We start from the raw sequence: 24369 nt of genomic DNA, 5'->3' as shown, positions 1-24369 counted from the left end.
GGGTGTTGCTGGTGGAGTTGTTTGTGATGGTGGCACCCATCCTGATGCTGCTCCTGCTACCAGTCGTGATTATGAGCATGTTGGTGCTCAGCAAATAATAAATACTTTTGAAAACACCTCTTGCACAGGTTCTCAATCTTACCCCTACACCGGTCCCTCCCACCCTTACAGTGGTCCATCTCACCCCTCCTAACCCTCATGTTTTTATTGCAAATGCAAAGTGTGCAAGGACAGAGAGGATAAACTCTTTGAAAATCTAGAGGCTATTACTGAAGCTATCGAGGAGTTAAAATCCAGAAGGGTTGTCATACCATCCAATGAGGTGAGGGAGGCATGCACTCCTACAGTGGAGGTTAGGTGGAAGAGAAAAAAATTAGACATTATCTCCATTCTGAAATCAACAAAAATTATAACTCCTTCTGCTCCAAGAGTTGTTGAAGTTCAGGGGCCTCTGAAGAAGGTGGACATATTCTTAGTGCTTAGCAAGGAGAAGAAGAAGGAACTGAAAGAATTCAAGAAAATGAAGGTCCAAAAAGAATACACCATGCATTCATTTTCCACCAAAGACTTCTCAAATATGACAAATATGCGTGTGTGGTACGAGGACAATGTAAGTTTACTTTTGCTAACCTAGCCTTCCAATCTACTCCATGAAAAATAATCTACACAGCAGATGCGTAATCTGTTACAACAACTTGGTATTCTATTGCAACATAATACACTTCTGTTGCATAAGTTGAGTTGGTTGGGTAATCTGTGAACTGATTCAGAGAACCCTCTGCATTGAATTATTTCCATTGTGTTTTTATTCTTTACAATTATTAACCTATTTAAAAATTATGTTCTTATACCACAGTATGTTGATGAAATTCTCTGCCTCATGAGAGGCAGGTAATTAGCGTACCCGGATGCTTATGATTCGGCCGATAAGATAATAGACCTCAACTTCTACAACAATTTCAAGGATAGGTATGCTAATCTCTATAAGATAGCTGATTCTAGTGGCCCAGGATTTGATCAGTTAGTTTCTACGTTCTAATAGGATAAAGAAGCGAATAAATATGTCAGAGGGAAGAGGTCATATCCACACGGCAAGAGCTGGACCAAGGCAAAGAGAATCCTTGCAGTCATGAACGTGGATGTCACATATTTTCTCACTATTGAGATACCACTATACGAGGGAAAGATTAAGTTTTATGACTGCAACGTACTTGTCTTCAGCGAGAAAACATTTTTAACCCACATGCAGCCACTCTTGAAGTTGTTGACGCAGAGTAAGCTGATGGATCATTTGCTGACTAAAGTCTTGGCAAAGGAATCATGGGATTTTGAAGGTTGAAATAAGAACATCCAACTCCTAAGAAATACAACCGGTACAGTGTACGGGCCATACTTGCTTGCAGATATCGAGTATTTGCTGATCGACACACAAAAGACCGGTATGTGTGACACCGTTATGGGAAAGATGCAATAGGTCTGGGCATATAGGGTACTAACTAAATGGTTAGAGCCCATGTATAAAAAAAGAACATGTACAAAGACATAGATGAACACGATAACAAATTTTCATTTCAAGCCAATTCACTTTACATGTAGTGGCAATAATTTTTATGTCTGGCCAAGTTGAATTTTCATAATGCAACAGATAATATATCTGTCGTAATAGATATAGTACATGTTATGATAGTTTAATTATCCATTGGAATAGGTTGGTCATCTATTGCATTATGCAGATGTTCCCAATCTGTCTGTCGCAACTGATCGATAATCTATTGGAGCAAATCAAAAAAGTAGGAAAACCTATTATATAATTTCCAGTAGATGACCTACGTGTTGCATCTCATGTTGCCACATATATTTAAATCTGTCTGATAAGATACGTCGTCTGTTGCAGCAAATGTATTATCTGTTGCTATATTTGAATCTAGTACTCCATTTCAATTAACATGTTCAAAACTAAGGATTAAATTATATTCATAGACAGCATAAAATAAATTAAAACCTTTGTAAATTACATGAAATAACTCAACAAATACATGAAATATAAAAAAAAATCATTATGGGTACAAATGATCTACTCTACAAATAAATCAATAAGTTAAACTAAGAAGGATAGATTATTACATTAACAGACTCAAGCTATAAATATCTAATCAATATGGACAAGTTGTTCTTCATCTGGTGCTATGGAATTCGTCTTTGGTCATTGTGGATCTTTAATGTCGGTTGCATACGGCTTCTGAGCTTTTGCTTCTTCGTATTTCCATAAAAGAGCAGCATTTCTTTTGCGGAGTAATCCGGCTTCAAGTCCATAATTTGGTACTTGTAATCCATCGCTCAAATACTCAGCGTAGGCGGCAACAAAAGGACCGCAATCCCTACGTTATAAAAAATCAGATAATCCATATCTTGCAGTTCATGCAAGCGTTGTGAAATTTTAGAAATAAAACTAAATCATGACACTTAAACTACAGGCTACCAATGGTTTGTTAAATAATTCCTTCAACATATTGTACATTAAATAGATCAATCATTTTATCCCGGTATATTTCAATGGTCGACCAATCAGTACGAACCTTTTGGTCTAAAAAGCCACTCATATCTAGGTAAGTAGGCAATATTTTGGCCAGCTTTTGTTTCTCAGACGACGGTCCGAAATGTCTCCTTCGCGACATCGAGTATAAACTTGAATACACCTCTCTTTTAGAACTACAACAGCCAACACCCAATGGAATTCATTACCATAATTGATTGGGATGTACACTTCGTCGACCAAATGCCAAGGTAAGTCAGCCAGAATGCTAAAACCTTTGATAATGTTGATTAAGCATTCCTCATTTCGGAAAACTTCCGGCTGTTGTTGAAAATACCTATTGTAGGAATTATTGATTTAAACTTTGTACAAATAATTGCCTATCATATATCTGTATTGTTCTTGTGTTTGCAACTTGGCCTTCTTTCGGAGGTAGTAAAAAATGACATCGATGTGCTGCACATATTATCAAATATTTTGAATTACGTGATGAAAAATCAATACGCAGATGCAATTAAATAAAGTATTAATTAATAGTAATATGTATGACATTTAAACCTCATCATTCCAGCAAGTTTGGGGTTGTGACATCAAATAGAACCAATTCTTCATTTCGGGATGTGCAACAACAAAGTCAAACATATCTAAACCAAGACTCGATTCGTTCACTTTGTAGCGCTCGTCATTTTGTTTTCTACATGATGATTTATATGTGTTAATGTCAGGTTCTTAAAACAAGAATTGTATAAACCAATATCTATAAAATAGATTTATGTACCTACCGGTATGATGCTTTAACAGACCATCGACAATCCATTCTGAATAGTCGTTGATCAACTGTGTTAGTTTTTTGGAGCCTCATCCGAGATGTTGAACCCTTCAAATGGGTAATTCTTCCATTCTCCCAAACTGACAGGCTCCATTTTTTCTTATTCTTTAAAAGCAGTTAATGGATTATCAACTGTGATATTATGCTCTTCAGTAGTAGCTTCTACTGTGACATCTACCTAGAAAGCCAGAATTGTCAATGCTAAGTAGAGATATACAACAGATTATCCATCTATTGCATACAGATGAGTCTTATGTTGCATCATATGGATTATCTGTTAGGATAAATTTGAACAGGTAAATCAGAGCAGTACAATAAATTCGAACAGATGACCCATTTGTTGCAACATAAGACTCATCTATTGAAACAGATAACGAATCTGATACAACAGGTTAGATAACAGTTGCAACAGATGTATACATCTGTTTGATAATTTTTAGCAGATATATCATCTGTTGAAACAGATATATGCCTATTTTTTTTGGAATAGATGATGTATATTCTCACCTTCTTCAGCTCATGTTGCTCTCCTGTGGCCCTTACACACTGGACATCGGTGCAAGACAAAGATAGAGGCATTGCAATCTTGCTTTTTTATGCTTGATGATGCCTTGGAAGTGTCTTTCCTTCTCCTCTTAGCCGCCTTGATCTCTAGTGAAGTGTCTGGATATGAAATCCTCTTTGATGGAATGACACTCCTCTTAGATGTCATTTTCTTTACAGAAGCAGTTAGTGCATTAATAGCATTAATCACTCCATCGTGTTTCACCTTGCAGTCTTGACATTTGCATGCAGAACATTCACTAAATATGGCAAAATATGGAGAAAAATCTATACAACCATTATGATCATAATCATAATGGCTTGTTATTTCAAAAACTGTAAGAGGAGCATCATTAGCCCCACCCTCCAAAATTATTTTTCTTGTGATAGTTGTTGCTCTAAACAATTCCATTTTTATTCCATGAACGACCTTAGGGTCTGATAAAGTTTGCACAAACTGTAAAGTAAGAAAAAATGGCATTTTCAACTCTTGGTTGGTCGGAACAAGCCACAAATGGACAATCTAAAATAAATCGATCCATATATTAAGAATGATGATGAAATCATTTAATCATTAATTAAAACAAAAACTTGATTAGAATTGGACTTACTGCTTCCTTGGGGGGATTGAAAAGATCAAGAAATTTTGCATTTTTATCGGTTTTGGCCGATAATCATCTCAGAATTCTTGGAAAGAAAACTTCTTCCTGGTAGTTCACTTGTTGTCTCAAATAAGGAATGGCTTTAAATGCCCAAGCCTATAACATAACGCCAATAAATCAAAAACATTATTGAATAAAAAAATAATAAATCATATCATGATAAAAGAAATATTTACCATGATAGCCCATGGAAAGTCATATAAGTTGACTGTTTTTGGCATTAACGGGTCAACAAATATTTGACAGTCATTTTGAATCTTTCATAACCCCAAGTATAATTGTTAAATGCCTCAAGATCCTCGGAGATATTTATTAAATCGAGGTTTATGTTGTTGTTAACGTCTCTCTCCCAAAGAACATTATGTACAAACCAAACCAAGCACAATGATGGCTTGTGCTTCTTTGAAAGCCCTTTACCTTTCAACGCTGCTATAAGATTTTTATTTTTGAAGCTTGTAATAACAATGGACACCAGGTCATCACGATCACTCAACTTGCCTTTGCCTTTTTTGGGTGTATGGGGTGTTTTTTTTTGGGTCAGGGTAGATATAACTTGAGACGGAGAAGGAGGATAACATTTTAGTCTAGTAACTATGGCAAACTCCTTCCAATCAAAACAAACAGACATGCCACAGTAATTTATCCATACCTCATCCATCTTATGTTTATTTTCATACATAAACCTGTGCTTGAGAAGATCATATACCATTTTCATTTGGAAACAAGCATTGTTGTCCTTCGGCAAATCAAGATATTGCCCAAAGCAACTTTACCTGAAATAAGAATCCAATTTTTGTTCTCAAAGTATTTTTCTAAAGGCGTCAAAATATTTTCCCATAACTGACTTAACCACGAGATCACCCTTTAAATCTGTGACACCATCGCACTGCATTCTCATAGGATAACAATCAATACTGAAGGTTTTGACCAACTCTTGGCGGAAGGGCTATTAGCGTTTGGATTATCTCTTTTGAAAGATTCCTCCTCCCTTGTTCATTATCTTCTGCTCCTGATTAAGATAACACTTGTAAAGCAAGCTCATAGAGTGGTGGATGCAGTCGAGCTGCTTACTTGGACTTGATTCAATTTTTTTCTTTTGGGAGCCATATTATTTTAAATTAATAGAAACATAACATAAATTATAATTGATTAATGCATAACAGTAATATAACAGTTCCAACAGACCACTAATCTGTTGCACCAGGTATGCTATCTGTTGCAACATATAACCGACCTGTTGCAATGGATCAGTAATCCGTGGAAGCCATAAAAATAGATCACTAATCTGTTACACCAGGTATTTTATCTGATGTAACATATAACCGACCCATTATAATGAATGAGTAATCCGTGGAAACTATAAAAACAGATTATTAATCTGTTGCACCTAGTATTTTATCTGATACAACATATAACTGACCTATTGCAACAGATGAGTAATCCATTGGAAACCATAAAAACAGATCACTAATCTATTGCACCAGGTATATACTGGATAAGTAAACCATTGGAAAGAATAAAAATAGATCACTAATCTGTTACACCAGGTAGTTTATCTGTTGCAACATATAACCAACCTATTACAACAGATGAGTAATTCATTGAAACTATAAAAATAGATCACTAATCTATTGCACCAGGTATGTTATCTGTTGCAACATATAACCGACCTATTGCAACGGATAAGTAAACTATTGGAAAGAATAAAAACAGATCACTAATCTATTGCAAAATGAAGAGTAAACCGTTGGAAAAAATAAAAATAGATCACTAATCAGTTATCTATTGGATTAATATTATTTAGATTTCTTCTAAATAGAAGATTCATCTGTCACAATAGATGAATGATTTGCTAGATTGTTCACCTATTTCATCAGATTTTTATAGTTCCATCAGATCTTCATCTGTTGCATCAGATGTATTTATCTGTCATATCAAATATTTCATCTGTTACATCAGATGTTCATCTGTTGCAACACCATTTTTACCAAGACAAACAGCAATCAACCCAGCAACACCAACACATCACACACACACACACACACACTAAGAACATCAACTGTGACCAAAAATTACCAATAAATTTGAATCAACAGTATGACAACAAGAAAAAGAAATACCAGAAATTAGGGTTTTATTCAGTCCACATTTCAATACTAAAAGGGTAGTTGGCTCAAGTTCCTCTGTTTCTTCATAATTTTTTACATGTGAAAAAGGAAATAGGACGACGAAGAACTCGAAGTTATTATCGCCGGAGAAGTTTTCACATCAGATGTTTCATCTATTATATCAGATATTTCATCTGTTGCAACACCATATTTACCAAAACAAATAACAAATCAACCCAGCAACACTAATACATCACACACACACACATACACACACACTAAGAACATTAATTGTGACCAAAAATCACCAATAAATTTGAATCAACAGTATGACAACAAGAAGAAGAAATGCCAAAAATTAGGGTTTTATTTAGTCCACATTTCAATACTAGAAGAGTAGTTGGCTCAAGTTCCTCTGTTTCTTCATAATTTTTTACCTATGAAAATAGAAATGGGACGACAAAGAACTCAAAGTTGTTGTCGCCGGAGAAGTTTTCACGTCGATTGACAGTTGAAAGTCAAAAAGAAACTTGCTCAACTATTTATCGCCGGAGGTTGAAGGGAGAAATTTTGTAGAACTGTTGGTTGGGAGAGAGTTGACAGAAGTTGTCGAGAGAGATAGAGTGATTGATTTGGATTGAAGAGGGGTGTGGGTTGGGTTGATTTGTACTTTTGAAAAGATTAGAAATTTATGAAAATATTAATCAAGTCCACAATTAACTTAATCAAGTTTTCTAATGATGTTTGACCCATTAAGTTGGCAATGTCACCAATCCTTCATTCAAGACTTAAAAGACACATTTCCTTCAATTTTCTCAAGAAGCTTAATATTATATATCATTGTAGGAGTATATATAGGGATGTTAAGAAGTTAGAAATCAATTCTAACTCAAAGTTTATTTGAATTCAAATTTCATAAGAATATCAGTACACTAATTAGGCTATTAATTTGAATAAATATAAATATAAAAAAAAAAAGAACAAAAACTTCTAGTTGCTAATAAAGAGAAAAATATGCTATAAAAAAGTAAACTATCAAACATCCAAACAACTTATTTTCAATTCAAATTTTAAAATAATTTTTATTAGTTAGATAATGGGGGTAAGGGCTAAATAACAATAATAGTAATGATACTGTTACTACTACCACTATTAATACTTCTACTACTACTAGATAATAAAGGGTCCGTTTACGGGCCCAATATTAAACTTTTAAATATATTTATAGTTATTTAATAATTTTTTTACAAAAAAAGATTAATAACATCTTTGAATAAATACAATAGAAAATGTAAGTAGAAATCACACTACAACAACAACAACAAACCCAGTGTGTTCCCAGAAAGTGGGGTCTGGGGAGGGTAAGATGTACGCAGTTCATACCGCTACCTGCGAAGAAGTAGAGAGGTTGTTTTCGATAGACCCCCGGCTCAAGATAAAGAATAGGCAACAAGGAGATGGATTACATAACAAAAAAGGCGTTAGGAATAATAAAAAGTAAATTAGAGCAATACGAAAATATGAGAGATACGGCAACAAGAAATAAGCAGATAGCAACTGAGAAAATATGAAAGGGACATCCACGTATAAGTAACACATACTCGCCGTCATAGACACATATAGACACAGACCTCAGGTTACTAACCCGGCTAAACAAGATCTCTCCTGGTGGCTTGCTACAAACCACACCCTCCTGCTATCCTTCTACCCTTATCCGCGACCTCCACACCTTCCTATCTATCTAAGTAGAAATCACACTATATAATAAAATACGACTTGTTATTTTTATTAAATCAAATAATAGTTTACAACTTATTTTATTTTTCATAATTAATATTAAAATATCATATACTCTAATGCTTACTTTAACGTCAGGCCAAACACATTCTCTTATATTAAAGAACTATTTTTAATGTTTTTTTCCACTTTATTTAAAAATTGTACAAGATAATAGATTAAAATTTTAATTAACTTTTTTCATAGAATCATACTAATCCATACATAAATTGATTTTAAATACATATAAATTCTTTTTATAGGTGTTTAACAAATGAAAAAAATGATCTACTGGATGAACATTTTTTTGAATCATAACGTTAAAGGATTGTCTCTATGTCTTGTCTTATATATGTAAAAAATAGGAGATCAATTTAATATGATAAGCAAGAAGTTTCTTTTAAAGTGATTTGTCTACCGGATGAGGAAATTTACTACCTCAAATAAAGAGAATCAAATGATTAATAAAAGTTAGCATGATATGTATTGTAGTAATTTAACATGAGGTAGTTAAATGTGTGGCCAAAATTAAGTTCACCTTTTTATATTTTATGAAACATATGTGAGTATTTACACATCCTCCTATAAACTATGCCTCTATTTATTTCAGTTTATAGCATTTTGATTAGACATCAATTTAAGATATATGGAAAAACTTCACAATATTTCAAATTATCTTTAAAATAAATAAATTTTAAATAGAAGAGTATACCTTTGTGGACCTTTTGACAAATAAATGAAATTCAACATGACTAAAATATTGATTATATTATAAATGTCACGACCCAAATACGAGGGTCATGATGGCACTTCTCGCAGTGTACCTTGACAAGTAAGCCTATCGCACAAATTGATACAAAAGAGAAAAAGGCAAAAATATCCTAAGTGAGGCTTCTAGAACAAAGCCGAACCATATAAGTAATCATAACAATGTGGAAAAAACTTATCCAAAATACCAATCATGCCCACAATCAGGTGTTAATAGTGTAAGAACTACTAATACAATCCAAGAGTCAAATACATCAGAAAAATAACCACAAAGGAACAATATTTATCTCTGAATACTAATAAAGATATAACTATTGTAGAAAAATAGAGGTGAACTTCTGACGCATGAATGTCCAAACGCTATCTTGGAATCTCCAACGATCTCCTAAGTCAATCAAGCTGAGACGCACTCGAGCTAGGACCTGCACCAAAAGGGCGCAAAAGGCATGAGTACGGTTCACTTGTACCGAGTAGATATCATAGGCCGACCAAGCAAAGTAGTAAATAAAGCATACAAAATATACACTAAGGGCACGTCACCTGCATCAAAAAAATGTCCCACAAAGGTAGCCCACACCGCTTGCATAAACATTTCTAATATATATCACATATATAGCAACATCACACCAAGATAGAACAAAAATAAGTATTATATCACATATAAGAAGAATAAAGGGGAACATGCATATACAAGAACATCAAATACAAGTACAAGAAGATACGATAAATACATAGATGACAAGTCAATATAGAAATACAACACAACATAGCACAATAAAGCAAGTGCAATGTATATGATGATGATGATGATGATGCACAAGGTTGTCGCACAACCTCTGGGATCATCGCACAATCCCTGTATACACCTACGGAGGCAAGCCTCCAAACGCAGGACCTATGGGGGGTTTGTTAACCCATATACAATCCACATATATCATATCTCCTTTCCATCACATTCTTCGAACAGGGTTTTATAAGGTGTTATAATATCTCCTCCCCGTCACATCCCTCGAAGGGGTTTAAAAAGGTGTTGCTAGAGTTTCTCAGATATTTCCACGGTGGTACCAATGTTTCATGAATGGGTATGATATAATGATGTAATGCTCACAACCAATCACAATGAGTATTTTCACAACCAACCACAATGTTATATTTCCACAACCGTGTGAGCCAATATCCACTCATTATTTTAGTTTTATCCATGAATTTCCACGTCTCATATGCCAAATAAAGTATGAATATAATCACAATACACCAATGGTACCACATTAACAACACAATATAATTATTCACATGTATTCAAGGCTATTAATCTCACATAGGACCCACATGGTCACACATATCACATAATAACTCAATTTCGATAATTACATCACATATAGGGCCCCACACAGGTGCAAAACATAAATAGTAATTTTTCATGATTAGTTCCCACCCTTAACATGCATTTGTATCATCATTTACTATCCAGCCAAGTCTGAAAGAGTTAAGCCATAACCAATCTCAAAAGTCGAAATCGGTTCACTACACTTCGAACCCACGACCTTACTTTTCATGAACAATCTCGAACTCCACTAAAAACATAAAATATGAAATCTATGCATCAAAATAAAATTAACAACACTTATATTGACTACTTTTGGTTCGTGGTCAAAACAAACCCCAGGAACGGGTTTCCGAAAAAAAGGGAAACATCAAAACTTTACTTCAAAAATGTATTTTCCATATTTTTAGGAATCTACATCTGAAAATCCAAATCAAATCGAGTCAAAAATGAGGTTTAAATTGAAGAAAAAACACTTTTGGGCTTTACCGGGTAAAATCTTTGAAATCCGGGTTAAAATTAAGAATCAGAGTTGTTTTAGGATTAAATTGATGAAAAACTAGTACTTATAATATAAAAATAATATTCAAGTGAAAAGATGTGAAATTGAGGTTTAAAATCAAGCCCTGAGATTTTTGGAATTTTGAGAAATTAATCAAGAAATTACTAAGGGGTAAATTCTTACCTTAAATCCGTAATAAAACCAAAAAATAGGTGTTAAGCTAGATTTCCAATCTCTCACAAACTTTACTTTTAAGCTCTCACACTATTTTAGGGTTCAACTCTCAAGAGATAAGATGAAAAATGAGCAAAATAGACCCAAAACTGGTATAAATAGTGCAGATTTTTCTGCACAGCTTTTGTGCTTTTTTTAGTCCAATCCGGACTTCGACGGGCTGCCCGGGATTCGTTTGAAGTCTGATACATGCAAACGAACTATGCAACCATACAAAATTCGACGTTCCAAACGCGATGGCGATATCAAATTTTCAAAAAAAATTATTTTCACAAGGTTGACCCCGAAACTCAAAATCACAATTTTCCAAATCGAGGGTCAAAATGTGATTTAAAGGCTGTAAAATCATACCAAACATGATAACACCCTAAAATCGCCATTCTCGATCTTCTAAAGAATTCATATTTTCCATCTGAGGTCGTTTCGATCAAATGTGAGTCCCACACCCATATTTTTAATTTTTCAACTTTCTGATCAGGTCGAAATGAGCTTGGGTGCATCAGTACCCGAACCAATGATCTACCTAGCCTAAAATTGAAATTCCAAAGCTGTTGGCACAGTCGGTTCGTCCATCCACCGCACAGATCAAAATATATCTCTATAAGTCTAAAATAAGGCTCTCGAAGTCATCAAAAACCACAATATCGCATAAATGGTATCAAAATGCATCAAAAATTATGTCAATCACCCCCACACCCCCAGAAATAGCATAATGCAACTACGGGAAGAGGTAAAAGAGTCAAATCACAAAAATCACAAATTTCACATATTTCATCAAATTTTTAGGTCGTTTCATCATCCACTACTAAAAATCTAGTTCGTCCTCAAACAAAGGCAAAGAAATACCTGAATCAATGAAGAGCTGAGGATAAGAATTATGCATAGCATACTCGACCTCTCAAGTATTTTCATCTACAGGTCGATGTCGCCACTAAACCTTAACCACAAGAATCAATCTAGAGCGCAACTGCCTAACATCCATAGCCAAAATGGAAATCAGTTCCTCAACAAAGGACAACCATTCATCTAACTGAACCGACTCCTAACTAATGACATGAGACTTATTAGGAATATAACGACGAAGCATAAAAACATGAAAAACTAATGAACAACTGATAGATCAAGGGGCAAAACCAACTCATAAGCCACATCACCAACAGTCTGAAGAATCTCAAATGGACCAATATACCTGGGGCTAAGCTTGACCTTCTTCCCAAATCTCATCACACACTTCATGGGTGAAACTCGAAGGAAAATACTATCTCCAGCACCAAATCTCAAGGCATGAAGTCTACAATCAGTATAGCACTTTTGCCTACTCTAAGTTGCTCTAAGTCTATCCTGAATGGCCCAAACTCTATCCAACGAATAACGAAGCAAGTCCGTACCTCGAGGTCTCATCTCTGAAACATCAAACATATCCATTGGGGAGAGACAATGCCTACCATACGATACCTCAAAAGGAGATAAATCAATACCGAAATAGTAGCTATTATTATATGCAAACTCTATTAAAGCCAAATGGTACTCCTACTGGCCACCAAAATCTATCACACACGCGTGGAGCATACTCCAAAACCTAAATAGTCCGCTCTGACTGGCCATCAGTTTGGGGTAAAATGCTATGCTAAGATCAACCCGAGCACCCACTTCATCCTGAAAAGTCTTCCAAAAGTGAGATGTGGACACAAGACCTCGATCTAAAATAATGGACACTGATGCACCATGCATACGTACAATCTCAAAAATGAAGATAGGTTCTAACCTCTCAGCACTAAATGAGACTCGAACTGGAATAAAATGAGATGACTTGGTCAATCGATCCACAATGACCCAAGCACTGTTAGAACCAAGAGATGTACGATGCGAACCAGTCACAAAGTCTATAGTGATCCATTCCCACTTCCACTCGGGAATTGGTAACCTCTAAAAAAATCCACCAGGTCTCATATGCTCGGCCTTCACTGCTGACAACAAAGGTAAAGAGCCACAAAATATGCCAAATCTCTCCTCATACCACCCCACTAGTAGTGTTTCCTTAAATCATGATACATCTTAGTCACACCTGGATGGATAGAATATCTGGGACAATGGGCCTCCTCCAAGATCAACCTAATTCAATTACCCACTCTCAGCACACAAACTCGGCCCCTAATCCTAAAAACTCCATCTGAATCAAGTGTGGCTTCCTTAGTCTCCCCACTCAACACTTTATCTCGAATCAACCTCAATCCAACATCATCAAATCGATGATCTTGAATCTACTCCATCAAAGAAGATCTAGCATCTATAAATGCCAAAATATGCTCCAGTGTCAAAATATCAAGCCTAACTATCTGGTTAGCTAAAGACTAAACCTCTAACGCCAAAGTCCTCTCCTGGTAAAAAAAAATGCACCTAGCTACCTATGCTAGTTGACTTTTGGCTCAAGGCATCCGCAACCATATTAGCCTTGCCCAGATGGTAGAGAATAGTCAAGTCATGATCCTTAAGCAACTCAAGCCAATGACGCTGCCTTTTATGAAGATCTCGCTGGGTAAAGAGGTACTAAAGGCTACGATGATCTGAGAAGATCTCACAAAAGACTCCATACAAGTAGTGCCTCCACAACTTTAAAGCAAACATAACTCCGTACAACTCCAAATCATGGGTAGGATAATTTCTCTCCTGAAGCATCAATTAACGAGATGCATACGCAATTACCTTGCCCTCCTACATCAACACAACACCTAACCCAACACTTGAAGCACCACAAAAGATGGTAAAACCTACGCCCTTCTTGGGCAAAATCAAGATAGGAGCTGAAGTCAACAAATTCTTGAGCTTTTGAAAACTCGCCTTATAATTATCGAACTACTGAAAAGAAATCTTCTTCTGGGTCAACTTGGTCAATGGAGCTGCAATAGATGAAAAACCCTCAACAAAAAGCCAGTAATACCCAGCCAAGCCAATAAAACTTTGAATCTCGATAGGCAAAGTAGGTCTAGCCCAATCACGAACTGCTGCAACCTTGGCTGGATCAACCATAATACCTTTCTTAATTACCACATGACCCAAGAAAGAAACAGACTTCAACCAAAACTCGCACTTAGAGAACCTAGCATACAACTTCTCATCCCTTAATCTCTGAAGCACAATCCACAAATGCTCCCTATGCTCAACCTCACTCTTTAAATAAACCAAGATATCATCTATAAATACAATAACAACAAAATCAAGATTCAATCAAAATACCCAATTCATCAACTTCATGAATGCGGTAGGAGTATTGGTCAACCTAAAAAACGTGACCAAGAACTCATAATGACCATATCAAGTCCGAAAAGCTATCTTCAGAATATCCGAAGCTCTAATCCTCAATTAGTGATAATCAAACCTCAAATCAATCTTCAAAAACACTACAACACTCGAAGCTGATTAAAAAACCATCAATGAAAGGAAGAGGATACTTATTCTTAACTATCACCTTATTCAACTATCAATAATCAATACACATCCACATAGACCCATCTTTTTTCTTCACTAATAAGACAGACGCACCCCAAGGTGAAACACCAGGTTAGATAAATCCCTTCTCTAATAACTCCTACAATTGATCCTTCAGTTTTTTCAATTCTATTGGGGCCATCCTATAAGGAAGAATATAATTGGGCTTGGTGCCCGCTCAATATCAATAGCAAGATCAATATCTTGATCCAGAGGCATACCAGACAAGTCCGTAGGGAACACATCCATAAACTCACGGACAACACAGACAGAATCTAAGAAAGGAGGTAATATAACACTGGTGTCACGAAAATAAGCCAAGTAAGATAACCATCCCCTCTGAACCAATTTATGATCCTGAACATAAGATAAGACCCTCTTAGGACCCAAATGAAGTATACCCTTCCAAGCTATTCTTGCCACACCCGGTGAAGCTAAATTCACAGTCTTAGCAAAATAATCTAAGACAACATGATAAGGAGCCAACCAATCCATGCCTAAAATAACATCAAAACTGACCATATCTAATACAAGCAAATCTACCAAAGTATCATGCCCGAAAAATATCATAACACAAGATCGATACGCCCGATCCACCACTAAAGAATCACCTATCAGGGTAGATACACGAATAGGCATGGAAAGAGGCTCACTAATAGAATTAAAACTCAAAGCAAAATACACAGAAAAAATAGGGAAAAAGTCAATTCGGGATCAAATAATACAGATGCAGGTCTGAAACAAACAGGGGCGATACCTGTAATCACGGCATCAAAAGCCTCTACCTCAGGTCTGGTTGGTATAGCATAACACTAACCACGACCATCAATTGCTTGGGTGGCCCCATGACCACCCACTTCCTGAGTAACCCCATGACCAACCCCTCGAGCTCCACTACCTCTGCCCCTTGCACCTTTGGTAGCACTCTTATCCCTCAAAGTTGAAATAGAAGTAGCCTGGATCACCTAGCGAGGACAATCTCTTGCCACATAGCCAATCTTATCACACACATAGCAACCTTTATGACTAGTCTCAATAGGAGAAGGTACAACTAGGCTCGAACGACCACCCTAAATTATTGAACTAAAATATCTACCATCTAAACTCTATAAAGTCGCCTGCACTGGCCTACCATGGTATCCACGAGAACCTCTAAAATTTTTGCCTCGAGAGGTCTGACTCTAGAACTCACCAAAACGTTGTGCCTTCTTGGCGCCTACCTGAGATGTACTAAAAATATCCTTCGTCATCTTAACATGATCCACAATACTCTAAAAAAAAGCCCCAAACACAACCATCTGAGATGTAGCCAACAGAAGAGAAAATATCCAAACCCTTCACGCACTTCTAAATCTTCTCAAACTCAGTAGAAATGTTATTGTAGAAATATTTGTATGGGGCATGGAAGCATGCCTTATACTCCACAACCATCTTGAAGTCCTACTTCAAATGATCAACTCGTCCCACATACGATCTCTCAAACTGAAAGGCACAAATCTTTTAAGAAATGCATTAACAAACTGATCCCATGACAACTCAGGATCATCAACAGGCCTACAACCGATAAATGATATCCACTAATCTCTCACAGCATCTCTCAGCTGATAGTAGCATAAGCCATACCATCCGCTCAAAAAGAATAAAACATAACTCAGAACACAAGGTATGACAGAACTTCACATGGTAAAGAATAAAATAAGAAAAGTTTCCTAAAGACGTCCTACAGCCTCTCGAAGATAGATACGAACGTCTATGTACTGATATGCGAGACTCTATTAGATATCTCATTCTTACACCGTTGAGACCAATGAAACCTGGCTTCTCTTATACCAATTTTTCACAATCCAAAAATGAGGGTCATGATGACACTTGTCGCGACATACCTTGACAAGTAAGCCTATTACCCAAACTGATACAAAAGAGGAAAAGACAGAAATATCCTAAGGTAAGCTTCTAGAACGAAGCCGAACCATATAAGTAATCATAACAATGTGGAAAGAACTTATTCAAAATACCAATCATGCCCAAAACCAGGTGTCAATAGAGTAAGAACTACTAATACAATCCAAGAGTCAAATACATCAGAAAAATAACCATAAAAAAATAATATTTGTCTCTAAATATTAATAAATACATAACTATTGTTGAAAGATAGAGGTGAACTTTAGACGCATGAATATCCAACCGCTACTTTAGAAGCTCCAACAATCACCCGAAAGGACGCAGTAGGCATGAGTATGGTCCACTTGTACTCTATAGGTATCATAGGCCGACCAAGCAAAGTAGTAAATGAAGCATACAAAATATACAGTAAGGGCACGTCAGTTGCAATCAGAAAATGTCCCACAATGGTAGCCCACATTGTTTGCACTAACAGTTCTAATATATCTCACATATATTACAACATCACACCAAGATAGAACAAAAATACGTATTATATCACATATAAGAAGAACAAGGGGGAACATGCATATACAAGATCATCAAATACAAGTAAAAGAAGATAAGATAAATATATAGATGACAAGTTAATATGGCAATACAACACAACATAACACAATAAAGTAAATGCAATGTATTTGATGATGATGATGATGATGATGCATGAAATCATCACACAACCTTTGAGATCATTGCATAATCTCTATATACACCTACGGAGGCAAGCCTCCCAATGCAGGACCCATGGGGTGTTCGTCAACCTGTATACAATCCACATATCTAATATCTCCTTTTTGGTACATCCCTCGGAAAGGGTTTTGTAAGGTGTTACAATATCTTCGTCCCATCACATCCCTCGGGAGAGGAGGGTTTAATAAGATGTTGCTAGTGTTTCTCAAATGTTGCCACGGTGGTACTAATGTTTCATGAATGAGTATGATGTGAGGATGTAATGCTCATAATCAATGACAATGAGTATTTTCACAACCAACCACAATGTTACATTTCCACAACCATGTGAGCCAATATCCACTCATTATTTCAGTTTTATCCACGAATTTTTGCATGTCTCATATAACAAATAAAGTATGAATATAATCACAATACACCAATGGTACCATATTAAGCATCTTAACAACACAATAAAATTATTCACATGTATTCAAGACAATTAATATCACATAGGACCCCACACGGTCACACATCTATATATATATATATATAATAGGAGAGGCGAAAATGCCACATGTCAGCACCATAAAAATCAGTACTAGATAATTAAACAATATTAATAATTAATTTTTTAAAAAAAATAAGTGTTTAGTTCTAAAAAGAAAACTAACCATTTAAAACTTCCACAGACTTACAACTTGTACAAGTATCATATATCCATATGAAGAAAACCCCTCTTCCCCTCATAAACAAATCATAAAGCAAAATTCTCCATTAATTTTTCAAAAAGTGAATCTTCTTTCCACAATTTCTTTTCGATCTCCAAAAACTTATTGGATTTTCTTAAAAAAATCAATTTAACCAGAATTGGGTTTTTTGAGGAAAAGAAATGGGGAAGTTTTCATATCAATTTGATAGGATTTTCTTGGACGGAAGTAGTGGTTATACATATGAGTTGTACACTATGAAAATTTGAGAAATTGCTTTCTAAGAAGAACGTATCTGTCAGGTATATGCAAGTATTCAGGCACTTACTGTATTCCTTTTCTTCTTAAAAAGATACTTTGATGTTGCTTATCACTATTCCTATGGAAAGTGTTAGCATATACTCACTTCTATTAGAATTTAGATTTATGTATTATTGCATATACTTTTTCAAATATTATTAATAAAAATAGATGGATTTGTTATTCTAGTTTTTTTTTACCTTTTTTAAAACAAAAAATCAAATTACCAAGTAAAAAAAAAAGATTAAAAGAAAAGGAAAAAGCATATTAATATACGATGTTTGGAGACTTTTAAAAAAAAAAAAAACTTGCTTTAAAATTTTAAAAAATAAATCCAAATATTGAAAACAAAGAACTAAAAAACATGTGTCTTACTTATAAATACTAATACTGTAATTACCTCTTACTTTTGAGTTTCTATAATAAAGACACCCACTGATCCATTTATCATGTTGATTTTTCATGCTCTCGCTCAATATTCCCTCACTAATTCATTACTTTTTATTTTGTAGCTTGGTGGAAGATAGTTTTGTGTGTACAAAGAATTTTGAAACTGAATGTCAAAAGTGAAAATTGAAACTGTTTAAATTCAATTAAATAGTTGAAAATGTGAAATGGTGATATTCAATTCAAGGATATTTTTTATCTTAAAAATTATTTTTCTTAATTTATATTTCCTTATATGCAGTTACTTTTTTAATTGTTTTAATTTTATATATTAATTTTTAAAAATATTTTAATTAGTTATTTTAAATTTTACAATTTTGAGGACTATGACAATAATTCAAATAATATTCTTCTCTCAAAATTCAAAGAATTACACGAACGTTCCTCTCTCTCTCTCTAACGTTCTTCTCTCAAATGTTTCTCTTTGCTAAACGGTCACTGACCGCCTCCGTCAAGACACCGCGAAGGCGTAGAAAACGCGGAAATAAGGTAAGTGGCTCTTTCTCCCTCATTTCTCTCTCTCTCTCCCCAGTTCTCTCTACCCCCATATCTACCCCTTCCCCTCTCTCGCCCCCTTCGCCCCCACTTGTTTTGGGTGATAGGTACGGGCGGTACACTAATTGGAGCAGGTTGGTACTCGGAGAAGCCAACGTACAGCTTCCGGCAAGTATTCCACTGGAAGCGCCGGCAATATTCAAGTAAAATTCAAGCGAAGCTTCGGCGGGTCTAGTCCGGCGACACATCTCTTGCAACCAATTTCGTCAATATATTTTGCCGGAATCAGTAGCAAGCAGGAGTATTCGGTGACACCTAAACTTTGACCTTTAGTTACTTCCTACAATTTAGTTTTATATATTATTCGGTTCCTTGGTTTTATTCCTTTATTGTTACTTGAGTTGTGACTGGTTGTTTTAGCTTTTGGTGGATATTGTGTGTGTGTTGTTCTAGCTGCTAGATCGGATAGGGTGTTTTGTGCGTGACAGTTGTTTGTCCTATTTTTGCCTTATCTGTTTGCCTGTATGTTTGGGGCTTTGTTTCGATTTTTTTGTAGTGGCTTTGGGGGTTGATGGTGGAGTAGAGTTATGTTCGAAGGGGCTAGGGCGGGGGTAGTTTCAAAAGGGGGTGAAGAGGGAAGGGCAGGAGCGAGTGTGGGGTCTAGGCCAGACGGTAGGGCTGGTTCGATGAGGGGTGGTAGAGGTAGGCAAGAGGCGAGAGAGGATAGGTTGAGGGTAAGATCTTGGAATATAGAGACCCTCCAGGGTAAGTCCGTTAAGCTGGTGAAGATCCTTAAGAAGAAGAGGATTAATATTGCATGTGTTCAGGAGACTAAGTGGGTAGGGTCTAAGGCTAGGAATGTGGATGGGTTCAAGCTGTGGTACTCAGGGAGTGAGAGGTGGCAGAATAGAGTGGGCATCTTAGTGGACGAGGGTCTTAGAGGACAAGTGGTAGAGGTCAAGAGGGTTAATGATAGGCTGATAATAATTAAGCTGGTCGTTGGGGGGTTTACTTTGCATGTGTGTAGTGTTTATGCACTGCAGGTGGGCTTGGAAGAGGAGGTAAAAATGAGTTTTTGGGAGGCTTTGGACGAAATGGTGAGAATCATGCCTAGCACGGAGAAGATTGTCATAGCACGGTACTTCAATGGGCATATTAGGGTTTTACCGAGAGGCTCTAATAATGTGTATGGAGGTTTTGGTTTCGATGATAGGAATAGGGAAGGAGCTGCTCTGTTAGAGTTTGTGAGGGATTTTGGGCTAGTGGTTGTGAACTCGAGTTTTCAGAAAAAAGAGGATCACTTGATTACCTTTCTAAGCGCGATTGTCAAGACTCAGATTAACTTTTTGCTGCTTAGAAAGGGGGATAGGCCTTTTGTAAGGACTGTAAAGTCATTCCGAGTGAGTATCTTTTGACCCAGCACAGGCTTTTGGTGATGGACTTGATAATCAAGAAGATCAAGAAGAGAAGGGCCGAGGAGGTCCAACCTAAAATTAGGTGAGGAGGCTTGACATCAGTTAGTGCGCTGGAGATAAGAGAGAAAATAGTGAGAAAAGGGGTATGGGGGTACAGGAGGAACGTGGATGTTATGTGGGATAGGGCTACCAGTTGCATCACGGAGGTTGCAAGAGAAGCGTTGGCTATTTTGAGGGGTCAGGCACGATGACATAAGGAGGACTGGTGGTGGAATGAAGAAGTTAAAAAGGAAGTGAAGAGTAAGAAAGGGGCGTATGTTAAGTTTATTGAGAGTAAGGATGAAGAGGATAGGCGGGTGAATAAGGAGGTGTACAAAGTAGCAAGGAAGGAGGCCAAGTTAGCAGTTACGGCGGCTAAGACAACAACGTTTGAGAGCATGTATGCGAGATTAGAAGAGAAAGACGGGGAAAAGAAATTGTATAGGTTGGATAAAGCTAGGGAGCGAAAGGATCGTGACCTCGATCTAGTGAAGTACATTAAGAGGGAGTATGGGAGAGTTTTGGTGGAGGATGTCCACATTAAGGAGAGATGACAGGAGTATTTTCATGGCTTATTTAACGAGGAGGGGGATAGAAGCATTGAGCTAGGGGAGCTGGAGCACTCGGAGGATAATCGGGATTTCGATTACTATAGATGTTTTAAGGTTGGGGAGGTTAGAGAGGCTATTCGTAGGATACGGAGGGGCAGGGCGATAGGGCCTGACAAAATTTTGGTGGATTTTTGGAAATTTACTGGTGGAGCTGGTTTGAGCTGATTGACTAATTTATTTAACGGCATTTTCAAGTTTGCGAAAATACCTAAGGCTTGGAGATAGAGTACTATGATTTTGCTGTATAAAAACAAGGGTGACATTCAGAGTTGTAATAATTATAGGGGTATTAAGTTGTTGAGTCACACTATGAAGATTTGGAAGAGGGTGGTTGAGCATAGATTGAGGAGGGTCATGTCCTTTTCGGAGAATCAGTCTAGATTTATGCCTGGTCGCTCGACGACAGAGGCAATCCACTTGGTGAGAAGATTGGTGGAGAAGTATAGGGAAAGGAAGAGGCATTTACACATGGTGTTCATCGACCTTGAGAAGGCCTATGACAATGTCCCAAGGAAGGTTCTTTGGAGATGCTTGGAGATGAGAGGGTTCTTGATGGCATACATCAGAGTGATTAAGGACATGTACGAGGGAGGGAAGACTCGAGTGAAGACGGTGAGAGGAGACTCTGATCTTTTCCCAGTAGAGACAGGGTTGCACCAGGGATCGACTCTCAGCCCATTTTTATTTGCCCTGGCGATAGACGTGTTGACATAGAGTATTCAAGATGAGGTGCCTTGGTGTGTGTTATTTGCAGATGATGTAGTGCTAATTGATGATACGCTGGGGGGGTGAATGAAAAATTAGAGGTTTGGAGGCAAACCCTCGAATCTAAGGGGTTTAGGTTGAGTAGGTCCAAGATGGAATATTTGGAATGCAAGTTTAGTGACTCAAAGTAGGAGGACAGAGTGGTGGTGAGGTTGGATTCCCAGGATGTTTGTAAGAGGGATAGTTGTAAGTATCTTGGGTTAATGATTCAGGGGAATGGTGAGATTGGTGAGGATTTCTCTAAACGTATTGGAGCAGATTAGATAAAGCGAAGGCTCGCCTCAGGAGTGCTGTGTGATAAGAAGGTGCCCTTAAATATTAAAGGCAAGTTCTACAGAGTAGTAGTTCGTCCGGCCATGCTGTATGGTGCGGAGTTTTGGCCAGTCAAGAACTCCCACATCCAAAAATTGAAGGTAGTGGAAATGAGAATGTTCCGTTGGATGTGTGGACTTACTAGAGAAAATAGAGTTAGGAATGAGATTATTTGGGAGAAGGTGGGAGTGGCTTCGATGGAGGACAAGATGCGGGAAGGAAGGCTGAGATGGTTTGGGCATGTGATGAGGAGGGGCACGGATGCCCCAGTTCGTAGGTGCGAAAGGCTAGCTTTGGATGGTTTCAGGACGAGTAAAGGTAGGCTGAAGAAATACTGGAGAGAAGTAATTATGTACGAGATGGGGCTATTACAGCTTTTTGAGGACATGACTCTAGATAAGAAAGTGTGGAGGTCACGGATTAGGGTTGAAGGTTAATGCGTGTGTGGGTTATAGCTAGCAGTTAGGGAGCTTTGGTGTAGCCGGCTTAGTAAGCCTATGATTGTGCCCACTGGTAGGAGCCGTCAGTGTATGCTATTACGAGGGGGTGGCCTTTTCTTATTTGTTATTTACTATTTTTTTACTTTCGTATTGCTCTTATTTTCATGGCTTTCTTAGCTCTATTTGTATTATTTCTCATTTCTTATTTCGGTTATGCCATCCACTCTACTTCAAATATTACTATGATCTTGTTAACTACTCTTTATCTTGAGTCAGGGGTCTATCAAAAATAGTCTCTCTACTTTTTCGAAAGTGGTGGTATGAACTGCGTACATTTTACCCTCCCTAAACCCCACTTGGTGGGAATTCACTGGGTTTGTTGTTGTTGTTGTGTAATTTTGAGGACTATGAACTACACTTTTGAATGTGAGTTAAACCTTCTGGAATTGAATTCAAGACACTTACTCAACAAGATTAAGATAACTAACCAATCTATCACCCCACTAACCACACAAACAAACACAAGAAACACTACGCACAAGTACACCTATATAATCATGTACAAATTCAAGAGGCATAAGATCTTTCGGAGGACAATTATAAAAGAAACAAAGCATTTATTGTTTATCAAAAAAAAACAAAGCATTTACTTGAGAAAAACAATTTTCTTCACTGCAAAATTTATTCAATAATATTTCGACACTTTTGTATAACTCTTTTTAAGTATTATTTTTTAGTAATACTTACAAAATAAAATTTGATAACTAAAATATTAATATATAAAGTTGAAAACAAAAAATTATATAAAATAAAGAGAATGAAACCTTCATTGCAATATATAATAAAAATATAATAATTATTTAAATATTGCTAGATTTTATGTAAAATAAGGAAACCTTTATTTTATTTCAATTACTTTGCTAGCGTAGTCCGGTAAGCTTGGGACTTAGTGAACGATTAGGAATTAGGATAAGTATTTGAATTAGTCTTAATTTTATTATTTTGATTCCTAATCCTATCAAAAACTGTATTGAATTAAAATTTTGTTTTATATTTGTCTACAATACAAGCAACTTATTTTAAATGTGAATTAAAATACTATAATTTAAAGAAGAAAGCTAAACACCGATATAACATCCAAATAAATAATTGCCAAAAAGATAATGAGTGTTTCAATAGTTAAGTGACAATTGAAATTGACAAAAAAGTATTTATAGTAGTGACATACAATAAGTGAAAAATCTTTTGCTATAACTTTGATTAGAATAATTAGAAATATCAATTAAAGATTTTCGGGCAAGTGAATAATGGAGTTTGAAGTCTCAATAATGATAATGTTATATACTTGATTAATACTTAGGCATATAATTTATTTTGCAATATTTTTTTTATATTTACCGTGCATCGTGCGGGTACGAATAATAGTATCACATAATAACTCAATTTCGACAATTACATCA

The 24369-nt window shown here is 36.3% G+C and overlaps 1 protein-coding gene across 1 annotated transcript; it reads left to right on the top strand.

Annotated features, from left to right (window-relative positions):
• The first annotated feature begins 19914 nt into the window (after nucleotides 1–19914).
• LOC107876663 lies at nucleotides 19915–21335 on the top strand. Its single transcript, XM_047394071.1, has 2 exons — nucleotides 19915–20712; nucleotides 21000–21335. The coding sequence occupies exons 1-2, from the start codon at nucleotides 19915–19917 to the stop codon at nucleotides 21333–21335; spliced, it is 1134 nt and encodes a 377-aa protein (XP_047250027.1).
• The last annotated feature ends 3034 nt before the right edge of the window (nucleotides 21336–24369 follow it).

This window comes from Capsicum annuum, chromosome 7 (genome assembly GCF_002878395.1).
Source record: "Capsicum annuum cultivar UCD-10X-F1 chromosome 7, UCD10Xv1.1, whole genome shotgun sequence".
Taxonomy (NCBI): Eukaryota; Viridiplantae; Streptophyta; class Magnoliopsida; order Solanales; family Solanaceae; genus Capsicum; species Capsicum annuum.
This window is presented reverse-complemented; position numbering and strand designations above follow the sequence as displayed.